General features: G+C 43.5%; 3 protein-coding genes and 1 pseudogene across 7 annotated transcripts; 1 reads left to right on the top strand and 3 right to left on the bottom strand.

Annotated features, from left to right (window-relative positions):
• Window positions 1-1,745: 1,745 nt before the first annotated feature.
• LOC146547188 (uncharacterized) lies at window positions 1,746-4,959 on the bottom strand (annotated as a pseudogene). The gene is made up of 2 exons (XR_014890781.1): window positions 3,373-4,959; window positions 1,746-3,279 (listed from the first exon to the last, which is right to left on the bottom strand). The product of XR_014890781.1 is annotated as an uncharacterized LOC146547188 (transcript).
• Window positions 4,960-5,141: 182 nt separating this feature from the next.
• Window positions 5,142-6,689, bottom strand: LOC146547187 (TOG array regulator of axonemal microtubules protein 1-like). The gene is made up of 6 exons (XM_085265317.1): window positions 6,653-6,689; window positions 6,431-6,536; window positions 6,093-6,331; window positions 5,842-5,997; window positions 5,485-5,744; window positions 5,142-5,276 (listed from the first exon to the last, which is right to left on the bottom strand). The coding sequence occupies exons 3-5, from the start codon at window positions 6,251-6,253 to the stop codon at window positions 5,603-5,605; spliced, it is 459 nt and encodes a 152-aa protein (XP_085121443.1). The 5' UTR covers window positions 6,254-6,331; window positions 6,431-6,536; window positions 6,653-6,689; the 3' UTR covers window positions 5,142-5,276; window positions 5,485-5,602.
• Window positions 6,690-7,589: 900 nt separating this feature from the next.
• LOC146547186 (uncharacterized) lies at window positions 7,590-12,519 on the bottom strand. Of its 2 annotated transcripts, none has more exons than XM_085265314.1 (12): window positions 12,365-12,519; window positions 11,859-12,156; window positions 11,483-11,635; window positions 10,420-10,496; window positions 9,881-10,211; window positions 9,419-9,658; window positions 9,138-9,261; window positions 8,916-9,021; window positions 8,578-8,816; window positions 8,327-8,482; window positions 7,938-8,229; window positions 7,590-7,729 (listed from the first exon to the last, which is right to left on the bottom strand). In XM_085265314.1, the coding sequence occupies exons 1-11, from the start codon at window positions 12,437-12,439 to the stop codon at window positions 8,088-8,090; spliced, it is 1,941 nt and encodes a 646-aa protein (XP_085121440.1). In that variant the 5' UTR covers window positions 12,440-12,519; the 3' UTR covers window positions 7,590-7,729; window positions 7,938-8,087. The 2 variants fall into 2 exon arrangements, with proteins under 2 accessions (XP_085121440.1, XP_085121441.1); XM_085265315.1 differs by having other exon boundaries at window positions 9,893-10,211.
• Window positions 12,520-15,162: 2,643 nt separating this feature from the next.
• Window positions 15,163-21,505, top strand: LOC146547185 (leucine-rich repeat-containing protein 31-like). 3 transcript variants are annotated; one of them, XM_085265422.1, is made up of 8 exons: window positions 15,163-15,247; window positions 16,585-16,655; window positions 16,752-16,935; window positions 17,205-17,300; window positions 18,064-18,166; window positions 18,492-18,656; window positions 18,817-18,972; window positions 19,246-21,505. In XM_085265422.1, the coding sequence occupies exons 4-8, from the start codon at window positions 17,283-17,285 to the stop codon at window positions 19,701-19,703; spliced, it is 900 nt and encodes a 299-aa protein (XP_085121548.1). In that variant the 5' UTR covers window positions 15,163-15,247; window positions 16,585-16,655; window positions 16,752-16,935; window positions 17,205-17,282; the 3' UTR covers window positions 19,704-21,505. The 3 variants fall into 3 exon arrangements, with proteins under 3 accessions (XP_085121548.1, XP_085121549.1, XP_085121551.1); XM_085265423.1 differs by having other exon boundaries at window positions 17,205-17,317; XM_085265425.1 differs by lacking the exons at window positions 15,163-15,247; window positions 16,585-16,655; window positions 16,752-16,935; window positions 17,205-17,300 and adding an exon at window positions 17,400-17,678.
• The last annotated feature ends 1,574 nt before the right edge of the window (window positions 21,506-23,079 follow it).

Genomic DNA, 23,079 nt, shown 5'->3' with positions numbered 1-23,079 from the left:
AATGGGCAGCACATTAACCACTAACCCTCCTATGCAGGGAAAGACACATACACCGGTGGCGAGGCGGCCGCCGATCGACCGGTGGTGGCTAACGTGGAGCTCAATCGTGGATAAGAGAAACCGAAGGCAGGAGAAGCAGGCTGCTGCCGGTCCGAGCGTGAGGTGAACTGAATTTCAGGTAAGAAGTTACGAACTGCACTCTATTTGGGTCAGATATAAACCGAGTTTAGGTGTAGTTTATTTTCGTTGTGCTGACAGTTACAATAACTCGTTCTGCGTGCTAGCTAGCACGACAGCTGTGTGCACCTAAGTTACTGATGTTGAACTTTATGACAGCCTCCCCTGTCATTCTCTCGCCTGTTGAAACTTCAATCATGAAACTGATCAATGATCGGCTTTTCTCTCGTTTGTTCATTGCGCTAAACAACAGCAGCACGGTTAAGCTTGATCAGCTGTTGTTAGAATTCATTTAATTTTAATTTCTAGTATCAGCTGATGTTTGCTGGAGCCACAGCTGTAAAAAAGGGCTGGTCGAAACCAGGAGATGTCCTTACTGAATCATCAGAGCTGAACTGGTGATGGAGAAACAGGTTTACCTTTTAGGTGACATGAATGAGTTGAAGGAAAGTTATCAACTGTTTCTGAGAGACAAATAACACCAAGCTCCTTTTTTTGTGTAGCTGACAGCTGGTAACTGTGCAGGGGCGGATCTAGCAAAGCTTTTGCCAGGGGGCCAGGTAGGGCATTAACAGGGAGAGGGGGACACAAAGATATACTTTTCTTTCTTGCTCTCATATAAAATATTTACCTTTTATTAAATAGTTATCTGAATCTTACAACCAAAGTTTGTATAATAATACACAAGATTGGCTGTAGACCATTGTTAATCATTCAGAACACTGTGTAAAAATAACAAAAAACAAAAAGTCAATGCAAAAGTGCATAAATATTTATTTTACGTGTTTGATGTGTGTGGCAGGGCGTGGTCTGCAGTGCCGCTGCAGGGGAGGTGGACCCACGGGCGTAAAGTCTGTGCTCTCTCGGCTGGTTTTTTTTTGGTGTGTGTTGGGCTGTGAGTTGAAAAGCTACAGCCGGCTGTGTGGGTACACCAACCATGTGTGAAAAGTGGTCCATAACGTAATGCTTCAAAGCGTGTTCATGCAAACATTGTTGGGTCTGCCGTGGTACAATGGGACTTCTGCTCATGAACCTCTGTGCACAGCGTCTGCAAATCAGGGCTGTACGAAGTCACCTCATCTTTACACAAAACTGTAAGCTGTCATCTGTGAGGCGCGAGCGGTGTTTGTTTTTACCATAGTTCATGGTGGAGAATGGCTGCTCTGCTGACTTTTGCTCTCTGTAGCCGTATGAATGGCAAACTACACTGATTAGCAGCAGCATAGGCAGACTTAAAAATTTTTCTGAAATTTTCGCTTTCTAGTATTTATTTAATATTTCTTTATGTTATAAAAATGACTTTGAATCCTGATAAAAATTCAAAATCATGGGTTAAAAATGAAAACAAGAGAACTAAGAATGTATTAATATTTGTTGACAGAAAAACAGAAACTGTATATGTGCAACCAAAGTGCCGTTTTAATTCAGATGAAAAAAAAGGGATTTATTCATTCATTGTCCATTCAGGATCTTAAAAATGTGATAATAATAATGAAATAATACAAATAATGTAATAATAAGAATGATGTAATAATAATTAATGTAAATCTAAATAATATTGTCCTTCAGAGAAATAGTTTGTAGTCCTGAAGATGGAGAAGTTTACTCCCGCAGAGCGACTGGGACTGTCTGTGGTCATGATGGTTGAACCTCCAACGACTTTCCCAGCTTAGCCTCAGAGTGCTGCTGCTACTGTAGCAGCCACTCTTCTCCTCTGTACTCGTCAGGACTTGCATTGTCACATCTGGGGAACCCAGGCCCTGCTGGAGAGGAGAGCCTAGTCTGGATGCTGACCTGCTGCCTGTAATTATTAGCCTTTTTCAGGCTCTTGTTACGTTCTGGTCCCGGCAAGTAAATAAACGTAACAAATAGTTTGCCCCACTCACTTCCCACCCACGCACAAACCCCAACAACGACACCTTTTTCAAGTATTTAAGCAGCCATTTATTTTCATCGGCAGTGAGCAATGCCAAAACAATAAACAAAACTCCCTATAAAACAATCCCTACTCTTCCCTACACCAAAATAAAAAGAAGCCAAAACAAAAGACAAGTCACTTAACTAACTATCTAACGAAAAACAGGAGAAAACTTGTTCAACAAAAGAAAACGGCTTCTCACGGCTACTAGGCTGCGACAATGAAAGTTATACAGCAAAGGAACAAAAAGTGACCGCCACTTGTTAACTTATTTACAATTATTTACATGGCAAGGCTAGAGGTACACGTGAATACTCCAGCCTGCACTACAATGACACAACACACAACTCCCTGCTCATGGCAAAAAAAACACACACGGTTCTCAATGGATGAGGGGATGGCACGGCGGGTGCCCCTTGGAGACCATCTGGGCGGGCTACCGGAAGACGGAAAACTGTGAGCAGGAACCGAAAACACCACTTTGTGTGTCAACACAAACTCATCAGCCCGTATAGCAGCAGCGGCGAGAGTCGTAACCTTCTGTTCATTTAAGTAGGTTACCACAGTGTCTGGTAGTTGGTTTTTAAACTCTTCCAACGTCACCAACTCACCCAGGTCATTCAAGGTTTTTACTGCTGTAGCATGACACCACTTATCAAACAGAGTTTTCTTTTCTCTGGCAAACTCCACATAGGTCTGGTTGGCGGATTTTTTCCCATTCCTAAATCTCTGCCTGTAAGCCTCTGGCACAAGCTCGTAAGCACGCAGGACAGCAGCCTTCACCATATCATAGTCAAAACTGTCCTCCAGAGAAAGAGCGGTGCACACCTCTTGAGCTTTCCCCACCAATCTACATTGGAGTAGAAGAGACCACACATCTTTTGGCCAGTGCAGCGCACCTGCGATACGCTCAAACACTGTGAAATACGAATCCACCTCAGTTTCCCGAAACGCCGGCACCATTTTGATGTGTTTACTCGCATCAAAGCCACCACCTGGCATCAAGGCCGGTGGCTGCGGAGATGGCGACTGCGGGGATAATGACTCCGGGGAGGGTGCCTGCGGGGATGGTGACTGGATGGTGAGCCCTGATCCTCAAGTGCATAGCTTCCACCTCCAACTGCTGTTTCTTTAGCTCCACCTCCTTAATGCGCAGCGTTACCCGCAGCTCCTCCGCAGAAGGGCTAGGTGGAGAAGGGAGATTTTTCAGTGGGGCAAAAACACCAGCAACAGACACACACACAGCCTGCACTACAATGACACAACACACAACTGACCGAGTCAACGGGGTTCCAAAAAGCACTCCCAGGTGACTGTCATCCGGACGTTAAGTACTGGAGGTGGTCCATCAATTATCCAGTCCGAAGATATGTAGAGACTCCACCCAGATACCTAGCAGCCACGCCCAGGTGTCCACCTCCTAGGAGAGAAAAAAGGGAAAATACCGCCAGCCATCCTCCGGTGGGAGGCACAACACCAACAAACACATCACTGGGTCATAACAGTTTCCCCCACCCAAAAAAAATCAAACATCCAACCCCACACAAAGATGTTTGATTTACGACCTAGAGAGGGCATCAGCCATAACATTCTCTAAGCTCTTATATATCGGATCTCAATGTTGAAATCCTGTAGGAGTAAGGACCAACGCATGAGGCGCTGGTTGCTGTTTTAGAAATTTTCTAGAAAAGAAACAGACTGGGTGGTCAATGCCATTTCCATCCTCCTGCACGAGCACTGCACCCGCCCCCAAAACACTGGCGTCCACCTCTGAATCCTTGGCCCCTCAGGAACCGCCCAGGGACACCAAAAGTCTCCAGATTGCGCTTTCGCTCCTCTGCCCACGTCAGTCTGAGCCCATTATCAGATGAGATGTTGTCAAAGAAAGACTTTGCTTTGTCATAGTAGCACTTTGGACCAAAATGATCCTCCCCCGAACTCAGCTGCAACCCCACCTTTTCTCTTCCCTCAGAATTCCCATCTTTTAGATTCAGCCCCTCCTGTAACTTCTTCTCAAGCGCCTCCTTAATGAATTGCGCGTTGGAGGAATCAAAATCAAAGTCTGTGTCAAATTTAAGGGGTGGGAGATGGAGCATTAGCCACCATCAGCTGGCCTCTTCTGCGGTTCCTGTGCCGTCGAGGTCCTTGTCTTTTTCTAGCAGGTGGCCTGGTTTCAGCATTTTGCTGCTGACTGTCCTGAAAAGTGACTCTACTTGGGTCTGATTGCATGGTGGCTTCAGTGACCCTTGTGGTTTGAATATTTGTTCTTCTCGTCCCCTTGGGCTGCCTCCTATTCTGCTGCTGCTGTTGCTGGGATCCACTCGCACCTCTCCTCTGCCTAAATGTCTTTACACTGACGGTTTGAACAGCCTTTGATGTGGCACGATCGAAACCACTGTTATCTGTAAGTGGTATATCAACTACTTCTGGCGACGGAAAAACTGTGCCGCCAGCTAGATCGTTTCCCAAGATGATGTCAATACCTGCAACCGGTAACTGGGGTCGCACCCCAAGCTTAACCTCACCAGACAAAAACTGAGATGAAAGCTGCACCAAGTGTAAAGGAACCCGTATTACACACATCCTAACTCCCCAGGCTAACACATCCGCCCCACAACAGGATTGAGCTGAAAACGGTAAGACCCCCTCACGAATGAGCGACTGTTTCGCACCAGTGTCTCGCAAAATACTGACAGGAGTCCGCCGATCTTCTCCTATCAAGGAAACAAAGCCGTTTGACACAAACGGCTTAAACTCCTTATCTACTTTATCATTTTCGGGTGCCATCACCTCCCCCCAGGTAGGAGAGTTTGTCTGTAGAAGGATTATTGGGGAAGGAGATGGACCCTCCCTGGTCATTTCTTTTCTCTTCAGAGCAGGGCAAACCGCAATAAGGTGTAAGGCAGAAACACCAGCAACAGCCCCCAGCTCAACCTCCCCCGCAGGACCCGGCTCACCAAACAACAATGAAAGGAATGGCCCTCAGATCACTTGGTGTGTGTGTGTCTGCAGAGCTGAGGCTACTCAGACTTCTTTCAGGGTCCTCCTGATTCCAAAAGGGGTCATCCAAACAGTTCCAGCTTCCCTGGACTATCTCTGGAGAGCCTGCGCATTGCTCAGGTAAAGGTGGGAGTTGCACAGCATAACCTCTGGGTCTCTGTGCGATATGCAATGTGTCTGCCTGTTGAAAGAACACATTTGTCTTACTGCTCTGAGCTTTGTGAAAGTCCAGGATCCTGGACTCTGTGGTGAAGCGCTGACAGTTGCTCTGTCTACAGTGACTTACACAAAAATTACACTGTGCAAAGTAGCAAAATATAACACATCTCTCAGAAACATTTACATTTGATCAGCAGAGAAGTCAAGAATGAGTATGTTTAGTTACTTACATCTCCACCTGTGCGTCCCCTTGTCCGTCAACTGGACACACAGGAACTCCCTAAGCTCTTTCTTCTTCGCAGGACGCCTGTCTTTTTCAGGCTCTTCTCCACAGGACGCCTGTCTTTTTCAGGCTCTTCTCCACAGGACGCCTGTCTTTTTCAGGCTCTTCTCCACAGGACGCCTGTCTTTTTCAGGGACAATCTTCACCCACAAATTCATAAAGTCCTTGTGAAGGGTCAGTTTCTCAATGATTGTTCGCCCATGGTACCTGTGGAAGATTACAGTTGTCATTAATTTTCATTAATTGTGTAAACTCACAGAAAATAAAACATTGATGCACTTCAAACCCATTTAAAAGTACCCACCTGGCTTCAGGTGCAGCATCCCCTGCCATTCTAGAGGCAGCAATTAGAAATCTTTCAGTGAAGGTTCCTGTTTTCAGGGTGACGGCTGCTCCAAGTTTGTCAGCCAGCTGGTGCAGGTGTTGAGCCGTGCTATTCCTCACTGCAACACAGCGATGGCTGAGCAAGGACAATATTAGACACACAACTCAGTGAACATGATCTCTCTTTCATGTCTTCTAATAAAATCACTACAGCTTCTTCTCTCCTCTTACGTCAGTCCTGTGTTAAACAGAGCGCTCAGAATCCGTCCATGGCTGCAATTTTCCACCATGGCATCAAGCGCCAGATTGACCTCCTGATGTAGAAAGTTGTTGTTGGTCATTGCAAGCTTCAGCAATAGAGCTCGGCCTGTTGTTTCAACTTCTGGGTCCATTGTTCTCTGGAGCTGAATGTAGAGCTCATTGATGGCATGTATGGCCTCAAAGGCTATTGCTGAGCGTTGGTTTTTCACCTAAAATGTGAGTGAAAATCATCAGTTGAGGCTGTAGTATGCACTTGAAGGGAAACTAGCTGCATGAAACACATATAAGAAACATAAAGTGTGCAATACCTCCTCAATGAGGACCAGACACACTTCATGTAGTTTAGTCTTCAGGATGTCCGAGTGGTGCTTTGCCAGAGACTGAATAGTTTGCAAGCCCTGTCTTTTCTTAATCCTGTATTTACACAACACAACATTGAACACGACTTCAGGAACACCACAAATAACACAGCCACATTATGCAGCACTGTTTCTGTGCAGTATTTAATGTCTCCTTACTACGTTTCTTACCAGTCGTCTGAAGACAGCAGACTAAAGCTGTGGGACAGGCTCTCTACAGGTGTAGCTACAGGCGGGAGTTTGACCCTGCTCTCTCTTGGATTATTCTGACTGCACTGACTGTCTGCTTTCTTGTCTGATAATCAACGAGGTTAGTAAAAAGAAACTGTCATTTCTTCTAATTCGAAGCATGATGCAGTGATTAATTGTTCATTAAAATCTTTTTAAAAAATCTCTTAATTTAAAGTTTGATTATTCAGCATCTTCTACAGTTACTGAGGAAAACCACTTACCGTCTATAGGGACGACTTTTGCACGGCGCAGCAGCGTCCCAGGCCGAGGTCCTCGTTTTTGCGGTATGGGAGGGAACTGTTGGAGGTTTTGGAGTCAAAGGCTTTACTGCAGTAAATGTTTTGGTTGGTACTGTGTGTCCAGGTGAGGTTACAATCCCATCCTGGAAATGCTGCAGTTTTTCCAAAATAGGCCCAAATTTGTCTTTTGCTGTCAAGACTCTTATTCCACGAATGACCTTCGTGTCTGTTTAGACAAAAAAATAACTAAATAACTACAAATTGACATCTTACAAAAACAACAATAAACATTTTTCTTCCTGATTTTTTTTCTTCAAAAAAGCATATAAAATGAATGGACAGCAAGAATGTGTAATTTAGCATTAAAATAGATAATCTACAGTGTCAAATTTTAAAATCTAAACTAACTGATTAACAGCAGGTGTAACCACTAAAGAAAAGCATCACCTTTGAACCGACCTGCTCCTGAATGTTTAGCAGAGAAAACAGGCAATTGCGATGGACAAGCTGCTCGAGGAGGTGGAGGAACTGGAGTGAGCGGTGTCATCTCAACAGGACTAACAATGAAAGGAATGGCCCTCAGATCACTTGGTGTGTGTGTGTCTGCAGAGCTGAGGCTACTCAGACTTCTTTCAGGGTCCTCCTGATTCCAAAAGGGGTCATCCAAACAGTTCCAGCTTCCCTGGACTATCTCTGGAGAGCCTGCGCATTGCTCAGGTAAAGGTGGGAGTTGCACAGCATAATCTCTGGGTCTCTGTGCGATATGCAATGTGTCTGCCTGTTGAAAGAACACATTTGTCTTACTGCTCTGAGCTTTGTGAAAGTCCAGGATCCTGGACTCTGTGGTGAAGCGCTGACAGTTGCTCTGTCTACAGTGACTTACACAAAAATTACACTGTGCAAAGCAGCAAAATATAACACATCTCTCAGAAACATTTACATTTGATCAGCAGAGAAGTCAAGAATGAGTATGTTTAGTTACTTACATCTCCACCTGTGCGTCCCCTTGTCCTTCAACTGGACACACAGGAACTCCCTAAGCTCTTTCTTCTTCGCAGGACGCCTGTCTTTTTCAGGCTCTTCTCCACAGGACGCCTGTCTTTTTCAGGCTCTTCTCCACAGGACGCCTGTCTTTTTCAGGCTCTTCTCCACAGGACGCCTGTCTTTTTCAGGCTCTTCTCCACAGGACGCCTGTCTTTTTCAGGGACAATCTTCACCCACAAATTCATAAAGTCCTTGTGAAGGGTCAGTTTCTCAATGATTGTTCGCCCATGGTACCTGTGGAAGATTACAGTTGTCATTAATTTTCATTAATTGTGTAAACTCACAGAAAATAAAACATTGATGCACTTCAAACCCATTTAAAAGTACCCACCTGGCTTCAGGTGCAGCATCCCCTGCCATTCTAGAGGCAGCAATTAGAAATCTTTCAGTGAAGGTTCCTGTTTTCAGGGTGACGGCTGCTCCAAGTTTGTCAGCCAGCTGGTGCAGGTGTTGAGCCGTGCTATTCCTCACTGCAACACAGCGATGGCTGAGCAAGGACAATATTAGACACACAACTCAGTGAACATGATCTCTCTTTCATGTCTTCTAATAAAATCACTACAGCTTCTTCTCTCCTCTTACGTCAGTCCTGTGTTAAACAGAGCGCTCAGAATCCGTCCATGGCTGCAATTTTCCACCATGGCATCAAGCGCCAGATTGACCTCCTGATGTAGAAAGTTGTTGTTGGTCATTGCAAGCTTCAGCAATAGAGCTCGGCCTGTTGTTTCAACTTCTGGGTCCATTGTTCTCTGGAGCTGAATGTAGAGCTCATTGATGGCATGTATGGCCTCAAAGGCTATTGCTGAGCGTTGGTTTTTCACCTAAAATGTGAGTGAAAATCATCAGTTGAGGCTGTAGTATGCACTTGAAGGGAAACTAGCTGCATGAAACACATATAAGAAACATAAAGTGTGCAATACCTCCTCAATGAGGACCAGACACACTTCATGTAGTTTAGTCTTCAGGATGTCCGAGTGGTGCTTTGCCAGAGACTGAATAGTTTGCAAGCCCTGTCTTTTCTTAATCCTGTATTTACACAACACAACATTGAACACGACTTCAGGAACACCACAAATAACACAGCCACATTATGCAGCACTGTTTCTGTGCAGTATTTAATGTCTCCTTACTACGTTTCTTACCAGTCGTCTGAAGACAGCAGACTAAAGCTGTGGGACAGGCTCTCTACAGGTGTAGCTACAGGCGGGAGTTTGACCCTGCTCTCTCTTGGATTATTCTGACTGCACTGACTGTCTGCTTTCTTGTCTGATAATCAACGAGGTTAGTAAAAAGAAACTGTCATTTCTTCTAATTCGAAGCATGATGCAGTGATTAATTGTTCATTAAAATCTTTTTAAAAAATCTCTTAATTTAAAGTTTGATTATTCAGCATCTTCTACAGTTACTGAGGAAAACCACTTACCGTCTATAGGGACGACTTTTGCACGGCGCAGCAGCGTCCCAGGCCGAGGTCCTCGTTTTTGCGGTATGGGAACTGTTGGAGGTTTTGGAGTCAAAGGCTTTACTGCAGTAAATGTTTTGGTTGGTACTGTGTGTCCAGGTGAGGTTACAATCCCATCCTGGAAATGCTGCAGTTTTTCCAAAATAGGCCCAAATTTGTCTTTTGCTGTCAAGACTCTTATTCCACGAATGAACTTCGTGTCTGTTTAGACAAAAAAATAACTAAATAACTACAAATTGACATCTTACAAAAACAACAATAAACATTTTTCTTCCTGATTTTTTTTTCTTCAAAAAAGCATATAAAATGAATGGACAGCAAGAATGTGTAATTTAGCATTAAAATAGATAATCTACAGTGTCAAATTTTAAAATCTAAACTAACTGATTAACAGCAGGTGTAACCACTAAAGAAAAGCATCACCTTTGAACCGACCTGCTCCTGAATGTTTAGCAGAGAAAACAGGCAATTGCGATGGACAAGCTGCTCGAGGAGGTGGAGGAACTGGAGTGAGCGGTGTCATCTCAACAGGACTAACAATGAAAGGAATGGCCCTCAGATCACTTGGTGTGTGTGTGTCTGCAGAGCTGAGGCTACTCAGACTTCTTTCAGGGTCCTCCTGATTCCAAAAGGGGTCATCCAAACAGTTCCAGCTTCCCTGGACTATCTCTGGAGAGCCTGCGCATTGCTCAGGTAAAGGTGGGAGTTGCACAGCATAACCTCTGGGTCTCTGTGCGATATGCAATGTGTCTGCCTGTTGAAAGAACACATTTGTCTTACTGCTCTGAGCTTTGTGAAAGTCCAGGATCCTGGACTCTGTGGTGAAGCGCTGACAGTTGCTCTGTCTACAGTGACTTACACAAAAATTACACTGTGCAAAGCAGCAAAATATAACACATCTCTCAGAAACATTTACATTTGATCAGCAGAGAAGTCAAGAATGAGTATGTTTAGTTACTTACATCTCCACCTGTGCGCTTTCTCTGAATCAAATCTTCAAAGCGATGGAAAAAGTTATCTGATGTCTTTTCAGACATGCCTGAGATAAAAAGTGAACAAATTGTTTAGAAATAGAAAGTTAGTGAGTGCTGCTCAGTGTGTGAGTGGCAAGTTCTAACTGAGCTGCTCAGTAAATAACTGTTATGATGTGGAACTCACAGAGCATTTTTTGAAAATATTCATATATATACACTATTTTGTGTTTACAAAAATATCAGACATGTCTAAATCAAAGGCAGGTTATGATCTCTAATTATGATCTTTAATCAACAAATTTAAATAGACGTCCTAATCACAGCTTCTAAAACTAGACAACACTATACTGATAAATTCATATAAAACAGCAAAAAGGAGATAAAAGCACTGTCATAAATAGAGAAATAAGTACAGTAAATAAATAAATACAGTTTTTAAAAAATACAGAAAAAAAACATGTGTCATTTGTTACAACGACAACAAAATAGCAGCTTGGACAAAGCTGTTTCTTCAAGCTTCGCCTGTATTTAGGGGCTGCAAACCTCTGTCCCACAGGAAGAAGCTGAAATCCTCCAATAAGGGGTGGGAGTCATTTAAAGTAGAGTAACTCATCCTCTACAACTGCCTAGTATTCAAGGACTCTATGTTAAGATGCTCTAACAGTACAGTACCTTCAGAAACGCCTCAAATTTCTTAGATACTGAAAATTAAATCTCTTCTCAGGAACCTTTTCTCCATTCAGTAGAAGTAGATCTAGTATTCATTTTAAAGTTCTAATGAAGACAGCAGACTAAAGCTGTGGGACAGGCTCTCTACAGGTGTAGCTACAGGCGGGAGTTTGACCCTGCTCTCTCTTGGATTATTCTGACTGCACTGACTGTCTGCTTTCTTGTCTGATAATCAACGAGGTTAGTAAAAAGAAACTGTCATTTCTTCTAATTCGAAGCATGATGCAGTGATTAATTGTTCATTAAAATCTTTTTAAAAAATCTCTTAATTTAAAGTTTGATTATTCAGCATCTTCTACAGTTACTGAGGAAAACCACTTACTGTCTATAGGGACGACTTTTGCACGGGGCAGCAGCGTCCCAGGCCGAGGTCCTCGTTTTTGCGGTATGGGAACTGTTGGAGGTTTTGGAGTCAAAATAGGCCCAAATTTGTCTTTTGCTGTCAAGACTCTTATTCCACGAATGAACTTCGTGTCTGTTTAGACAAAAAATAACTAAATAACTACAAATTGACATCTTACAAAAACAACAATAAACATTTTTCTTCCTGATTATTTTTTTTCTTCAAAAAAGCATATAAAATGAATGGACAGCAAGAATGTGTAATTTAGCATTAAAATCGATAATCTACAGTGTCAAATTTTAAAATCTAAACTAACTGATTAACAGCAGGTGTAACCACTAAAGAAAAGCATCACCTTTGAACCGCAATTGCGATGGACAAGCTGCTCGAGGAGGTGGAGGAACTGGAGTGAGCGGTGTCATCTCAACAGGACTAACAATGAAAGGAATGGCCCTCAGATCACTTGGTGTGTGTGTGTCTGCAGAGCTGAGGCTACTCAGACTTCTTTCAGGGTCCTCCTGATTCCAAAAGGGGTCATCCAAACAGTTCCAGCTTCTCTGGACTCTCTGTGGAGAGCCTGCGCATTGCTCAGGTAAAGGTGGGAGTTGCACAGCATAATCTCTGGGTCTCTGTGCGATATGCAATGTGTCTGCCTGTTGAAAGAACACATTTGTCTTACTGCTCTGAGCTTTGTGAAAGTCCAGGATCCTGGACTCTGTGGTGAAGCGCTGACAGTTGCTCTGTCTACAGTGACTTACACAAAAATTACACTGTGCAAAGCAGCAAAATATAACACATCTCTCAGAAACATTTACATTTGATCAGCAGAGAAGACAAGAATGAGTATGTTTAGTTACTTACATCTCCACCTGTGCGCTTTCTCTGAATCAAATCTTCAAAGCGATGGAAAAAGTTATCTGATGTCTTTTCAGACATGCCTGAGATAAAAAGTGAACAAATTGTTTAGAAATAGAAAGTTAGTGAGTGCTGCTCAGTGTGTGAGTGGCAAGTTCTAACTGAGCTGCTCAGTAAATAACTGTTATGATGTGGAACTCACAGAGCATTTTTTGAAAATATTCATATATATACACTATTTTGTGTTTACATGGCAACGGGAGGAAACAACCCGGCAAAATAACACATGACAGCGAGATAAATTTATATTGGCATGTGTATTCAGAGTGTTACCACTATTCTAGGATTTCTATTGTCAGAATAATATTTGTGACTTTAGACCTTTATTTAAACTGTAGACTTGCTTGAACTTAAGAAAGTAGAAGGTTGGTTTGTTATGCTTCAAGGTTGGATTTTATTAATGAAAACATTAAAGGGAAAAATGTTAACAAGCAAACAAACCTTACTAAAAATGTTCATGTTATTCATTGCATTATACAACATAGTGAAGAAAGCTGCAAGCTTGACTAAAATTCAAGTATTAGAGAGCTCCATTAGCATCTAGTCTGGCTTCACTCTACAAGCCAGGACAGGTTTGCGTGACTGGAGGCTCAGACTGTGTATGCAACCCATAAAACTGGATGGAGCATTGTTTGACATATAATATTAATTCAGCAGTGGAGTTCTCTGCCAGGGCATGACTGACATTTATGAACATCGCTGTGAGGCATTTTATCACTCTTGGAGCCATATAGAAAATATTGCAGCTCCTCTCCCTGTCAGATAATGGCACTAATTTCACCAGCATGGTTTAAACCTCTGTGACTGCTGAAGGGCAAGAATTACTGGTTCTTTGTGCGTCTTAATCCTTACCAAATAATGAGAAAAAGTCTGTCATTTTTCACGGCTTATAATTCAAAAGGTGGGCTTTTTCAAACCCCACATTAAAACAAATGTTTCTTTTTTTGGCATGTATTCATTTATTTATTTATTTTTGATGCATCATTCCAAAGTAGTTATGCAATATAGAAAAACATCTGCAATGAGGTAACCAAGAAGGTCACCAAGGGACAGTCGCCATGGCATTTTGTCCTGATTGTGTCAAGAGCGTGGCTGTAAGCATAAAGGAAGAAAAATTCCATCCATCCATTCGCTTCCGCTTATCCTTTTCAGGGTCGCGGGGGTCACTGGAGCCTATCCCAGCTGTCATAGGGCAAGAGGCAGGGTACACCCTGGACAGGTCGCCGCTCTATCGCAGGGCCAACACATAGGGACAGACAACCATTCGCACTCACATTCATTTGCACATTCACACCTAGTGACAATTTGGATTATCCAATTAGAGGCTTGTTGCTACCTAGTTAGCGATGCTACACACCTGTTACTGTGTATTTTTCAATGATTCAGCACTCCTTGGATTTTTAGACAGTAATGAGATCATGTGCACACTCCACAGAGGTCCAGAGTCCAAATGTGACCTCTAGCACCAAACGCTTGCTGCAGCTGTTGGTGTCAGAGGTGACGCACAAGGTATCAGGTTTTCTGTGTGATTACTTTTTCATATAGGACCAAGTATGTTTGGATAGCGTTTTGCCCTTGAAAACTGCCGTTGAATATTAGACATTGTTGTCTAATGTTATAAATGTATTGATGTGAAAGGTGTAAGTGTGACAAATATGGAATAAGATAGGAAATGAGAAAGGAGGCAAATACTTGTTGACAGGGCTATAGTCTGTAAATGGTCTTCTTTTGGCTATAGTAGATCTTTTACTTGTTCCTTTTTTAATTGTTTGTTAAAATAGTTTTTTCGATCATATTGAGTATAGAGGAATGCAACTGTGAGCTTTAGCAATTAGCCCGTTTCAACAGGACCGTGATCCCGATGTGTGAGACAGCAGGGTGCTGCCACTGGTGTTGTAATGTGTGATTTAGTTCCTCCTAACATTTCAGTTTGCTTCCAGTATCTATCCTCTGTGATTACTGGCTCTTTAGACAGATTTAATAGAAGTGTGTGAGCTATTGGCTCAGTATAAAGGGTCAGTAGTGTTTTCATGTCACCTATCCATCCTCCATTTAGTCACCCAAAGCATGTAGTAAATACTGCTCACTTTTATTCACCTTCTCTTAAATCCAGAAAAATTCCCACTTGTTAACGTTGAGTGTGTGTGTGTGTGTGCGTGTGTGTGTGTGTGTGTGTGTGTGTGTGTGTGTGTGTGTGTGTGTGCGTGTGTGTGTGCGTGTGTGTGTGCGTGTGTGTGTGTGTGTGTGTGTGTGTGTGTGTGCGTGTGTGTGTGTGTGTGTGTGTGTGTGTGTGTGTGTGCCAGTTGCAGCCTCCAAGTTGAACACCATCACCAAATCCAACCTGGGTCAGTGTGTCAGCAAGTACGACCTGCTGGTCTGGTTTGAGATCAGCGAGCTGGAGCCCACTGGAGAGTGAGTATCCACCTGGAGTGTTATATTCACGCACAAGCTTTAAAGGAACCATAAAAATGATCTCCAGGAAGAATATTATAAGTTGGGATGTTGTGTCACCTCCTCCCTCCATGCACAGGTACATCCCAGCCATCGTGGATCACAGTGGAGGCCTGCCCTGTCATGGTACCTACCTGCTGCACCAGGTACAGGATTGGTGCACATGTTGTTTCCTTATTACTCACACAGTGGTAACTGCTTCCTTTGTACACAGTTGAATATCTTCTTTTAAAGCGTAATGTTGCTCTAGCTGTGCTCACTGTGATCCTGAGCTCCTGTTATGTTTGCTGCAGGGGATCCAGCGGAGGATCACAGTGACCCTCATCCACGAGAAAGGCAGCGAGCTCCATTGGAAAGATGTTCGTGAGCTGGTTGTAGGTGAGCAGCCTGCCTTTAGGGTCTAGTCGTGCTATACCTCTGTGTAGAAAACAAAACCCCAAAGCACCGAAACAATGTTTTATAGTGTTTGTGTGCTTTTGATAGAGGAAGACAGGACAGAACATCATTAAAGGGATTTGACTTTGTGAGATCACCCTGAAAACGCACCACTCGGTTCACTCTGAGATATTTTCAGTCTGGAAAGATGAATCTGTCGGGCTTCAGGCTGCTTCTCACTTTAAGCAGTTCATGCTGTAGCTGATGGACCAAAAATGACATTTGATATTTTAGACATTCAGCTGCTGACTCTGAAGCCAACAGGCTCTTGAGTGTGGATGATTGTGTTGGTACTGGATGCTGTGATCAAACAGCTGTCCTGATCTGTCTTCATTCATGCCTGTTGTTATTAAGCCTCCTAAGCTCCAAACCAGTAAAAGCAATCTTTGGAGGCAACACCCTTTTTAGTACTTTGCTGTATTTGTTTGTGATTGTGTGACACTGAACCACAGTGCTATGTATATCCTCTGTAACACTCAGACGTTTCCAGATCAGTGTTTCCCCCTCAGCTGTTTCTCACTATAGAGTCTTTCCTCTGTAACAATGAGGCACCAGCAGAGCATATCTGGCTCCCAGTCTGTGGCTGATAGTGCCCCCTGCTGTTAATAACAGGAACAGTGTAACCTTGTATGGAGCTCATAGTGATGGTCTGAAGATTGCTGCTGCAAGGCAGTAATTTGTATCCATGTGTGCTGTCTATTCTGAGCATATGCAGTTATGTGAGCTCTCAGGTTTTATGTATCAGGACATAATTAAAAACAATCAGGTCCTTAGTAGGTCTTAATATGAGGTAAATGCAACCTCAGATGAACAGCACAGAACACATTATACCAGGTCATTATTTATTTAACACACACTGAGCCGAAATTCAGATGTTTCAAAAACTAAGACATCCAAGACTATTTCCATAATTATTTAAGAGGGTCAGTATTAGCCAAGTGCTAATCAAGTGCACTAGATCATCAGTAAGTGTAACCACTACTGTCAGTTTGCTGGTGTGGCGTATTCAGGTAAGTGGTAACATACTGAGGAGGAGAGAAGCAGTTGTTGATACCCATGAATGTGGGAAGGCTTTAAAGTCGATCATTTTACAGCAAGAAAGATTATTCGCAAGTTAAAAAATCAAAAATTATCTTATATCTTATCTAACTATGAAGATGATGTTCTGGATAATCTCTACATGGACTTTTGGTATGTGTTTTACTATAGAAGATGATCAGTAATCTGTCTCATTCTCAGGTTTTGCAGCTAAACTCATCTGATTTATAACTAATTTACAGATAATCTGGGATGGAACAGATGTTGACCTGGATCCTCAAACTCCTGGAAAGCCACTGACAGGTCAAAATAAGTAAGCATATAAAACATGAAGTGTTTGTGAGGTTCATCTGCAGCACCTTTGTCTCTGTGAAATGTTTGCTAATTTAACATTTTCCCTCCTAAACAGGAAGGAGTTTGTGGAGGCCTATGTGAATCATGCCTTCAACACATCAGTGGAGAATCTGTTCCAGGAGTTCAAGCGAGGCTTCTTCCTGGTGTGTGAGCAGGATTTGGTGAGGCTGTTTTGACCAGAGGAGCTGCAGGGAGTGCTGGTCGGCCAGGACGTGCATGACTGGGAAAAGTTCAAACAGGTAGAGTCAGCCAAACAGACACAGGCTGTAGTTTCACAGCTGTCCTGTAGCACAATAACTGTGTACTGCATACTGTCAAAAGCATTCAGTCGGCTGCTTTAACACAAATATGAACTTGAGTCACATCTCAGTCTTAATCCAGACTTTTGTATGATAGTATAATATAATAGTCAGCCCACCCTTCGCAGCTATAACTGCTTCCACTCTTCTGGGAAAGCTTTCCACAAGGTTTAGGTGTGTTTATGGGAATTTTTTGACTATTCTTCCAGAGGTGCATTTGTGGTGTCAGACACTGACGTTGGAGGAGAAGGCCTGGCTCACAGTTGCTGCTCTAATTCATCCCAAAGATGTTCTATCAGGTTGAGGTCAGGACTCTGTGCAGGCTATTCCAGTTCTTCTACACCAAACTCACTCATCCATGTCTTTATGGACCTTGTATTGTGCACTGGTGCCCAGCCATGTGCACACATGCCCACACTTTACACTTGGCACAGTGCAGTCAGACAAGTACTTCTGGCAACCACCAAACCCTGACACATCCATCGGATTGCCAGTCAGAGAAGTGTGATTCGTCACTCCAGTAAACACATCTCCACTGCTTTAGAGTCCAGTGTTGAGATGCTTAAATCACTCCATCTGACGCTTTGCATTGTGTTTGTCAGTGTAAGGCTGGGATGCAGCTGCTCAGCCATGGAAACCAATGAAGTTTGGACATCTGTAACAACAGCAGACTGCAGATATTGGTGACTTAAGTGCACTATGAGCCTTAGCATCAGCTGACTAGCTGTCATTTCCAATTACTTCCACTTTGTTATAATATCACTAACAGCTGACTATGGAATATTTAATAGCGAGGAAATTTCATGACTGGACTTGTTGCACTGGTGCATCCTATCACATTACCATGCTGGAATTCATTCAGTTCCTGAGAGCGACTCGTCCTTTCACACATGTTTGTAGAAGTAGTCTGCATGCCTAGGTGCTTGATTTAATACACCTGTGTCCATGGAAGTGATTGGAACACATTAATTGAATGATTTGGATGTGTTAGGGAATACTTTTGGCAACATAGTGTATGCCTGACCTTACAAACTCTATGATTATAACAGTCATTTTCACTGTTTTCAGAACACAAGTTATGGTTGGAGATATCATGACCGCCACCCCACCATACAGATGTTTTGGGAGGTATTTGATGAACTAACTGAAGAGCAGAGGAAAGATTTCCTTCGTAAGTACTTGCTGAAGCCTCCATTATGATATGTTACTGAAATCACACTGTATCATATAAAACATTAGATTTTTCTGCGCTTTACCAAGATACATTAGAGAGCAGCATTGTTCTGATTAATATACTGTAAAGCTGCTTCTAGCTGGTGGACTGAGCCGCCTCACCTTTCACCTGGCTCACGTCACACACCTGGAGAGACTCGACCTCCACCTGTGTTGCCTCACGCGAGATGATCTAGAGGCTCTGAGTCAGTTGCTACCAATCTCACACGCCGGACACTAATCGCATGCTCGCTGCAGCAGTCATGTGACTCGTTGTTTTTCAGTCCAGGTGCTGCCCTCTCTCACTGCACTGACCGAGCTTGATGTGTCATCCAATAAGGAAGTGGGAGGTGTGGTCCACCTGCTGGTCTCCGCCCTCCCTGCGACACAAATGAGGAGGCTGCCATTCAACAGCTGCTACATGAGCAACGAGTCCTTCACTGCTCTGGGTAACACACACACACACACACACACACACACACACACACACACACACACACACACACACACACTTGTTTATTTATAGAAGTTTTCCTTCAAGTCATTCTCCCTGAATACCTCTTCCACCCTCTAGCCTGAAATGGTGAAAACTTTGTGTTTATGCATCAGCCCTGGCGGTGTCCTATCTGCGCACGGTGGATATTTCCTGGTGTAAAGTGGTTGGCGGTCACTTGGCGCTCCTGCTGGATGCTCTGCAGCCATCAGTCGTCAGCGAGCTCCGTCTTTGCAGCTGCGAGCTCACCACTGATGACATGCAACATCTGGGTAACTAACACACAATGACATTATACTTTTTCTTTTTTGGTCTGTAGTGGATCATTAGGCTGCATAAATGTATATTAAGACAAGTAAAGCCTGAAGGAAATTGATATTTCTTTCATTTATTTCATGCTGCCAGCATCTGTAGCTGTCGTATAAAACAAAACAATGAAACTATTCGGTGTTATTTTTGTCTCCATCAGAAACATTGTGAACAAAACAGTAAAGTGAACAGGCATAAAGTGATCAGTTATCAGTGGGTCCTCTTCCTCTGTGCAGCTGCCGTGTGCAGACGGGGCTGTCTCTCCTCACTCCGTGCACTGGATCTGTCCTACAACAGCTTGGTGGGAGACAACGGTTGGTGCAGTCTGTTTGCAGCAGGAGGTCTGGGCTCTCTGGAAGACGTGGATGTCAGTTTGCGACCTTCAACCTCTGCTCCGTGCTCAGCCTGGCTGCCCGCTCTGCTCCGAGCTCTGCCTCAAATGCCGGCGCTGGCTCGACTGGCCATGCAGAGGTGGACAGCTGACTGTCAGGAGAGAGAGCAGCTGAGGTACTGTCTGAAAAAGAGGAGCGTCCTGCTGGAAAGGGATCCAGATTTACAAGACACATCATCAACATGTAAAGGGAACAGTCAGGAGAGCCTAGAAGAGAGTCAGCCTGAGGAGATTGGAGCGGACCGCACTGGAATTTACTGTCAAAGAGCGACCCACTTTGTTGCTTTATTATTATTTTTTTAAGTCTCTGTTACCACAAGAAGGTCAGTGTTGACGTCAGCTGCATCACGTCTGATGTAAACTGTGTCACACGTGATGGTTTCAGGGAATACTGGGAACTTACAGAGTTAAGCACAGCTGGTGTGGGTTATCATATTTGTCGTCTCTCACCTTGGCTGCAGGGTCTGGGTCTTTCGAATGCAGCAGTCCTAACACTTGAGACACACATGCCGAGAAGTGGGGATACCTGGAAATGGACAAAGGCTTTCAGCAGAGTTTTAAAGCAGCTATTCAGGAAAAGAGCTGTGAATTATCTGCATACCTTGTTAGGTAATCAGCTATTTTGGGGTTCTTTAACAAATCAACCAAAAGGTCGACTGAGTATTTTCTCGTCAGAGTACCTTCACCGTTCACGATGATGTTGAGCACAAGCTGGAGCGTTTGATGGATGTTCTTTGCATCAAAGAGCTACGAGGAAATCCCAGAGAGTAGAGACAGGATATTATGTGAATCAGCATGAATGTTGTTTGTTGTTCAACAGATAAAAACAAGAAGAGAAAATAGAAACAAAGTAAAAAAGGAACAATTGTTTCTGCCGTTAAGAAAAAAAAATTGAGTCATGGCAGAGACCTGCAGAAGTCTTGAGTCTCATTTGATGACATTTTGTCAGATTGCCTTGTAATTAAAAAAAAACAAAACTGTTTTTTGAGCAAAAGTTCTCCAGGTTTTTTTGGAGTTCTTTCAAAGTTTTCTTATTTTTGGACGTTAGCTGCTTTTTCACTCTTTTTCAGTCCAGTCTGTGCATCTGAACATTTACAGAAAGATTTCTTTGTTTCGTCTTTAGACACTTTGTTAAACGCAGATCCCAGCAGAGTTCACCTACCTTCTCTCCAACCTTCTCAGGTTTTGTGGATATTATACATGGTTATGCTGAGAATATGTCGGCTACTTTCCACTGGAAATGCCTTTTGGTTAAACTGTCAGCGAGGAATTTGCACTGTTACATTTTTATATAACTTTAATGCAAAAAAAACAGCTGCTTGTTTAAGTGAAAATACACTGATGGGGTTTTTTTCTATTCATGAACAGGAGTGTGATCAGTTTAATAAAAGAAAAAATAACCATAACCAAGATATGAGGGGAAATCTTGGACAAATACAAGCAGACTGGAGCAGCCAGCGTTCAAAACACCGACGTTCAAGGTAACAGAAGGTTCCCGAGCCACATCCACCCAGCTGGTTTCTGTGTTTCTTGTGTATTTGTGTACACTGTGACTTCATGGCTGTCTTGGGCTCCAGCTCTTGTTTTGGTGTCTCATTAATTTGATTTAATGTCCTGCTTAGTGATAACATCACTCTTGGCCTCCCTGCACTGGCTTCCAATTGAATTTAGGATTCATTTTCAAGTTCTTTTATTGGTTTTTAAATCTTTCAATGGTCTGGCACCTGCTGAAGCCCTATGTCCCCACTCGTTCGCTCCGGTCAGCTGAGCAGCTGTTGCTCTCAGTCCCCAAATCACGGCTGAAACTGAGAGGAGACCGAGCGTTCTCTATCGTGGCTCCTAAGCTTTGGAATAATCTTCCTCTTCACATTAGGCAATCGACATCAGTGCTGGTTTTTAAATCCAGATTGAAAACGCATTTTTATTCACTGGCTTTTGACTCAGTGGTTGACTGACTTGTATTTTATTGTTTTTCGCTATGTTTATTATTGTATCGTATTTATTATTCTTATGGTATCTATTATGTTTCTATTGTTCAGCAGTTTGGTCAGCCTTGTGTGTTTTTAAAGTGCTATATAAATAAACAATGATGATGATGATGAACATAGTAACGTGTGTTGGGTTGCTCTGTCTTCAGACTCACTGTCAGACTGATTAGACAGTGAGTCTGAAGGTGAGAGTCCTCACTGCCCACGCATGTCTTTGGGTCTGACCAACACCGTTTCCTGTGTGTCATTCCCCCCTCGCCTTCCCCCCATCCGTCCTGTCTGCACTGACCTCTCCAATAAAGACAAAAGGCCTCATTTTCTGAAACTCTTCCTATCCCATCACCTTGCGAAGAATCACTTCACCATGTTGATTAATAAGGACGGTGGGAATGGTTTGAAGTCTCGTCACAGAAAATGTGCCAAAGGCAAAGAATCTGAGCTTGAAATAAAATGAAATGAAAGATCAGCCCCACACAGGGGTTAAATTCAGATGGAAACTCTTATCACACAAAGAGAACAAGCGAATAAATATATCTGAGTGTGGCCCCTCGACTGTCACAGTGTAGCTGACATTTGATCTTATCATGTGTTAAAGCTATTTTAATTACTGAAGAGAACCAGTGTCAAACTCAGCCCAAGTATGGTTGTACGTTAATCCTTAAAGCAACAACGTTTTTAAAGTTGCAGCGTCATTTTTACACCACACCTAAAATCCCACTAATCGTCCGGGCTCTTCACCCTATGACCACACGCTGGGGTATCTAACACCACATGACCCAAATGGAAACTATGTCAGCTGAAAGAAACCCATCGAAATGTGCAACACTTAAAACTTTGCCTGATTGGAGCATGGCTTCAAATACAGCCCTGAAAACAGACAGGCGGTCGTTGGCATTTCGTTACAAAGTTTCCTTGTTCAAAACTTCTGCTTCATTATAACAACCGAGTGACTGGGATCTACGAGCTGAGCTTGTGTAAGATGTCTGACACTGGAAGCCCAGGTGAGCGGCCATGAAACATGTTTAAAGAACGGCAGCTGTTTTATCATAATTCTGTGGAGAGCTTCATCCTAATGAGGGCTCATGTCCTGAGCAGGGATGCAGAGGAGGAGGAGGAAGGTCCTGGACACATCAGTGGCTTATGTGCGTGGAGAGGAGAACCTGGCCGGCTGGAGGCCCAGAGGAGATAGCCTCATCCTAGAGCACCAGTGGAAGCTGGAGAAGATGGAGCAGCTGCAGGAGGTGGGGCCTTAAAAGATTTATAAAGAAATAAATCTGTTTAATATCATTGAGGGAAAAATGACTTTTCAACTCAAAGACCAAAGTGCTATTCTAAAAAGTTTTTTCTTAGAGTACAGACTTTACATGACTAACCTCCCCTCTTCTCCCCACCTCACATTCGCCCCCATCTTTCGTCCAGGTGGAAAAGACCCGTCACCTTCTGGGAGAGGCGGCTCCCGTGGGAACAGCTCCCACCACCAAGTCCCTGAGTGAGTCTCTCTCCCCCAGCGTGAGCTCCGGCACTCTGTCCACGTCCACCTCCGTCTCCTCGCAGATCTCCAGCACCACCTTTGAAAGCGTGAGAAGGAGCTGGCCACCAAGGTGAGAAAAACGTGGGCTTAGTGGGCGTTCTTGTTGCTGCCTTCTTCCTTCTCTGCTCGGAGCTGATCGGTCTTGTTCCTGTTGTGTTGT

The sequence above is a fragment of the Mchenga conophoros genome, linkage group LG23 (genome assembly GCF_057382185.1).
Source record: "Mchenga conophoros isolate Kocher_MC1m ecotype Shallow Benthic linkage group LG23, M_conophoros_male_GT1.1, whole genome shotgun sequence".
Taxonomy (NCBI): domain Eukaryota; kingdom Metazoa; phylum Chordata; class Actinopteri; order Cichliformes; family Cichlidae; genus Mchenga; species Mchenga conophoros.
The sequence above is the reverse complement of the archived record's forward strand: the minus strand, read 5'-3'. Positions and strand labels throughout refer to the sequence as shown.

What these genes read in the sequence shown, in the direction of transcription:
- LOC146547187 (XM_085265317.1), bottom strand. Translation starts at nt 6,253, where the DNA reads ATGGACCCAGAAGTTGAAACAACAGGCCGAGCTCTATTGCTGAAGCTT. An exon ending in CTGTTTAACACAGGACTGAC is followed by an intron (nt 5,998 to 6,092) that starts GTAAGAGGAGAG and finishes GTCCTTGCTCAG; the next exon opens with CCATCGCTGTGTTGCAGTGA. An exon ending in GATGCTGCACCTGAAGCCAG is followed by an intron (nt 5,745 to 5,841) that starts GTGGGTACTTTT and finishes AATCTTCCACAG; the next exon opens with GTACCATGGGCGAACAATCA.
- LOC146547186 (XM_085265314.1), bottom strand. Translation starts at nt 12,439, where the DNA reads ATGTCTGAAAAGACATCAGATAACTTTTTCCATCGCTTTGAAGATTTG. An exon ending in GAAAGCGCACAGGTGGAGAT is followed by an intron (nt 12,157 to 12,364) that starts GTAAGTAACTAA and finishes TTCTTTCAACAG; the next exon opens with GCAGACACATTGCATATCGC. An exon ending in CTGTTTAACACAGGACTGAC is followed by an intron (nt 8,483 to 8,577) that starts GTAAGAGGAGAG and finishes GTCCTTGCTCAG; the next exon opens with CCATCGCTGTGTTGCAGTGA.
- LOC146547185 (XM_085265422.1), top strand. An exon ending in CGAGTCCTTCACTGCTCTGG is followed by an intron (nt 18,657 to 18,816) that starts GTAACACACACA and finishes TTTATGCATCAG; the next exon opens with CCCTGGCGGTGTCCTATCTG. An exon ending in TGATGACATGCAACATCTGG is followed by an intron (nt 18,973 to 19,245) that starts GTAACTAACACA and finishes TCCTCTGTGCAG; the next exon opens with CTGCCGTGTGCAGACGGGGC.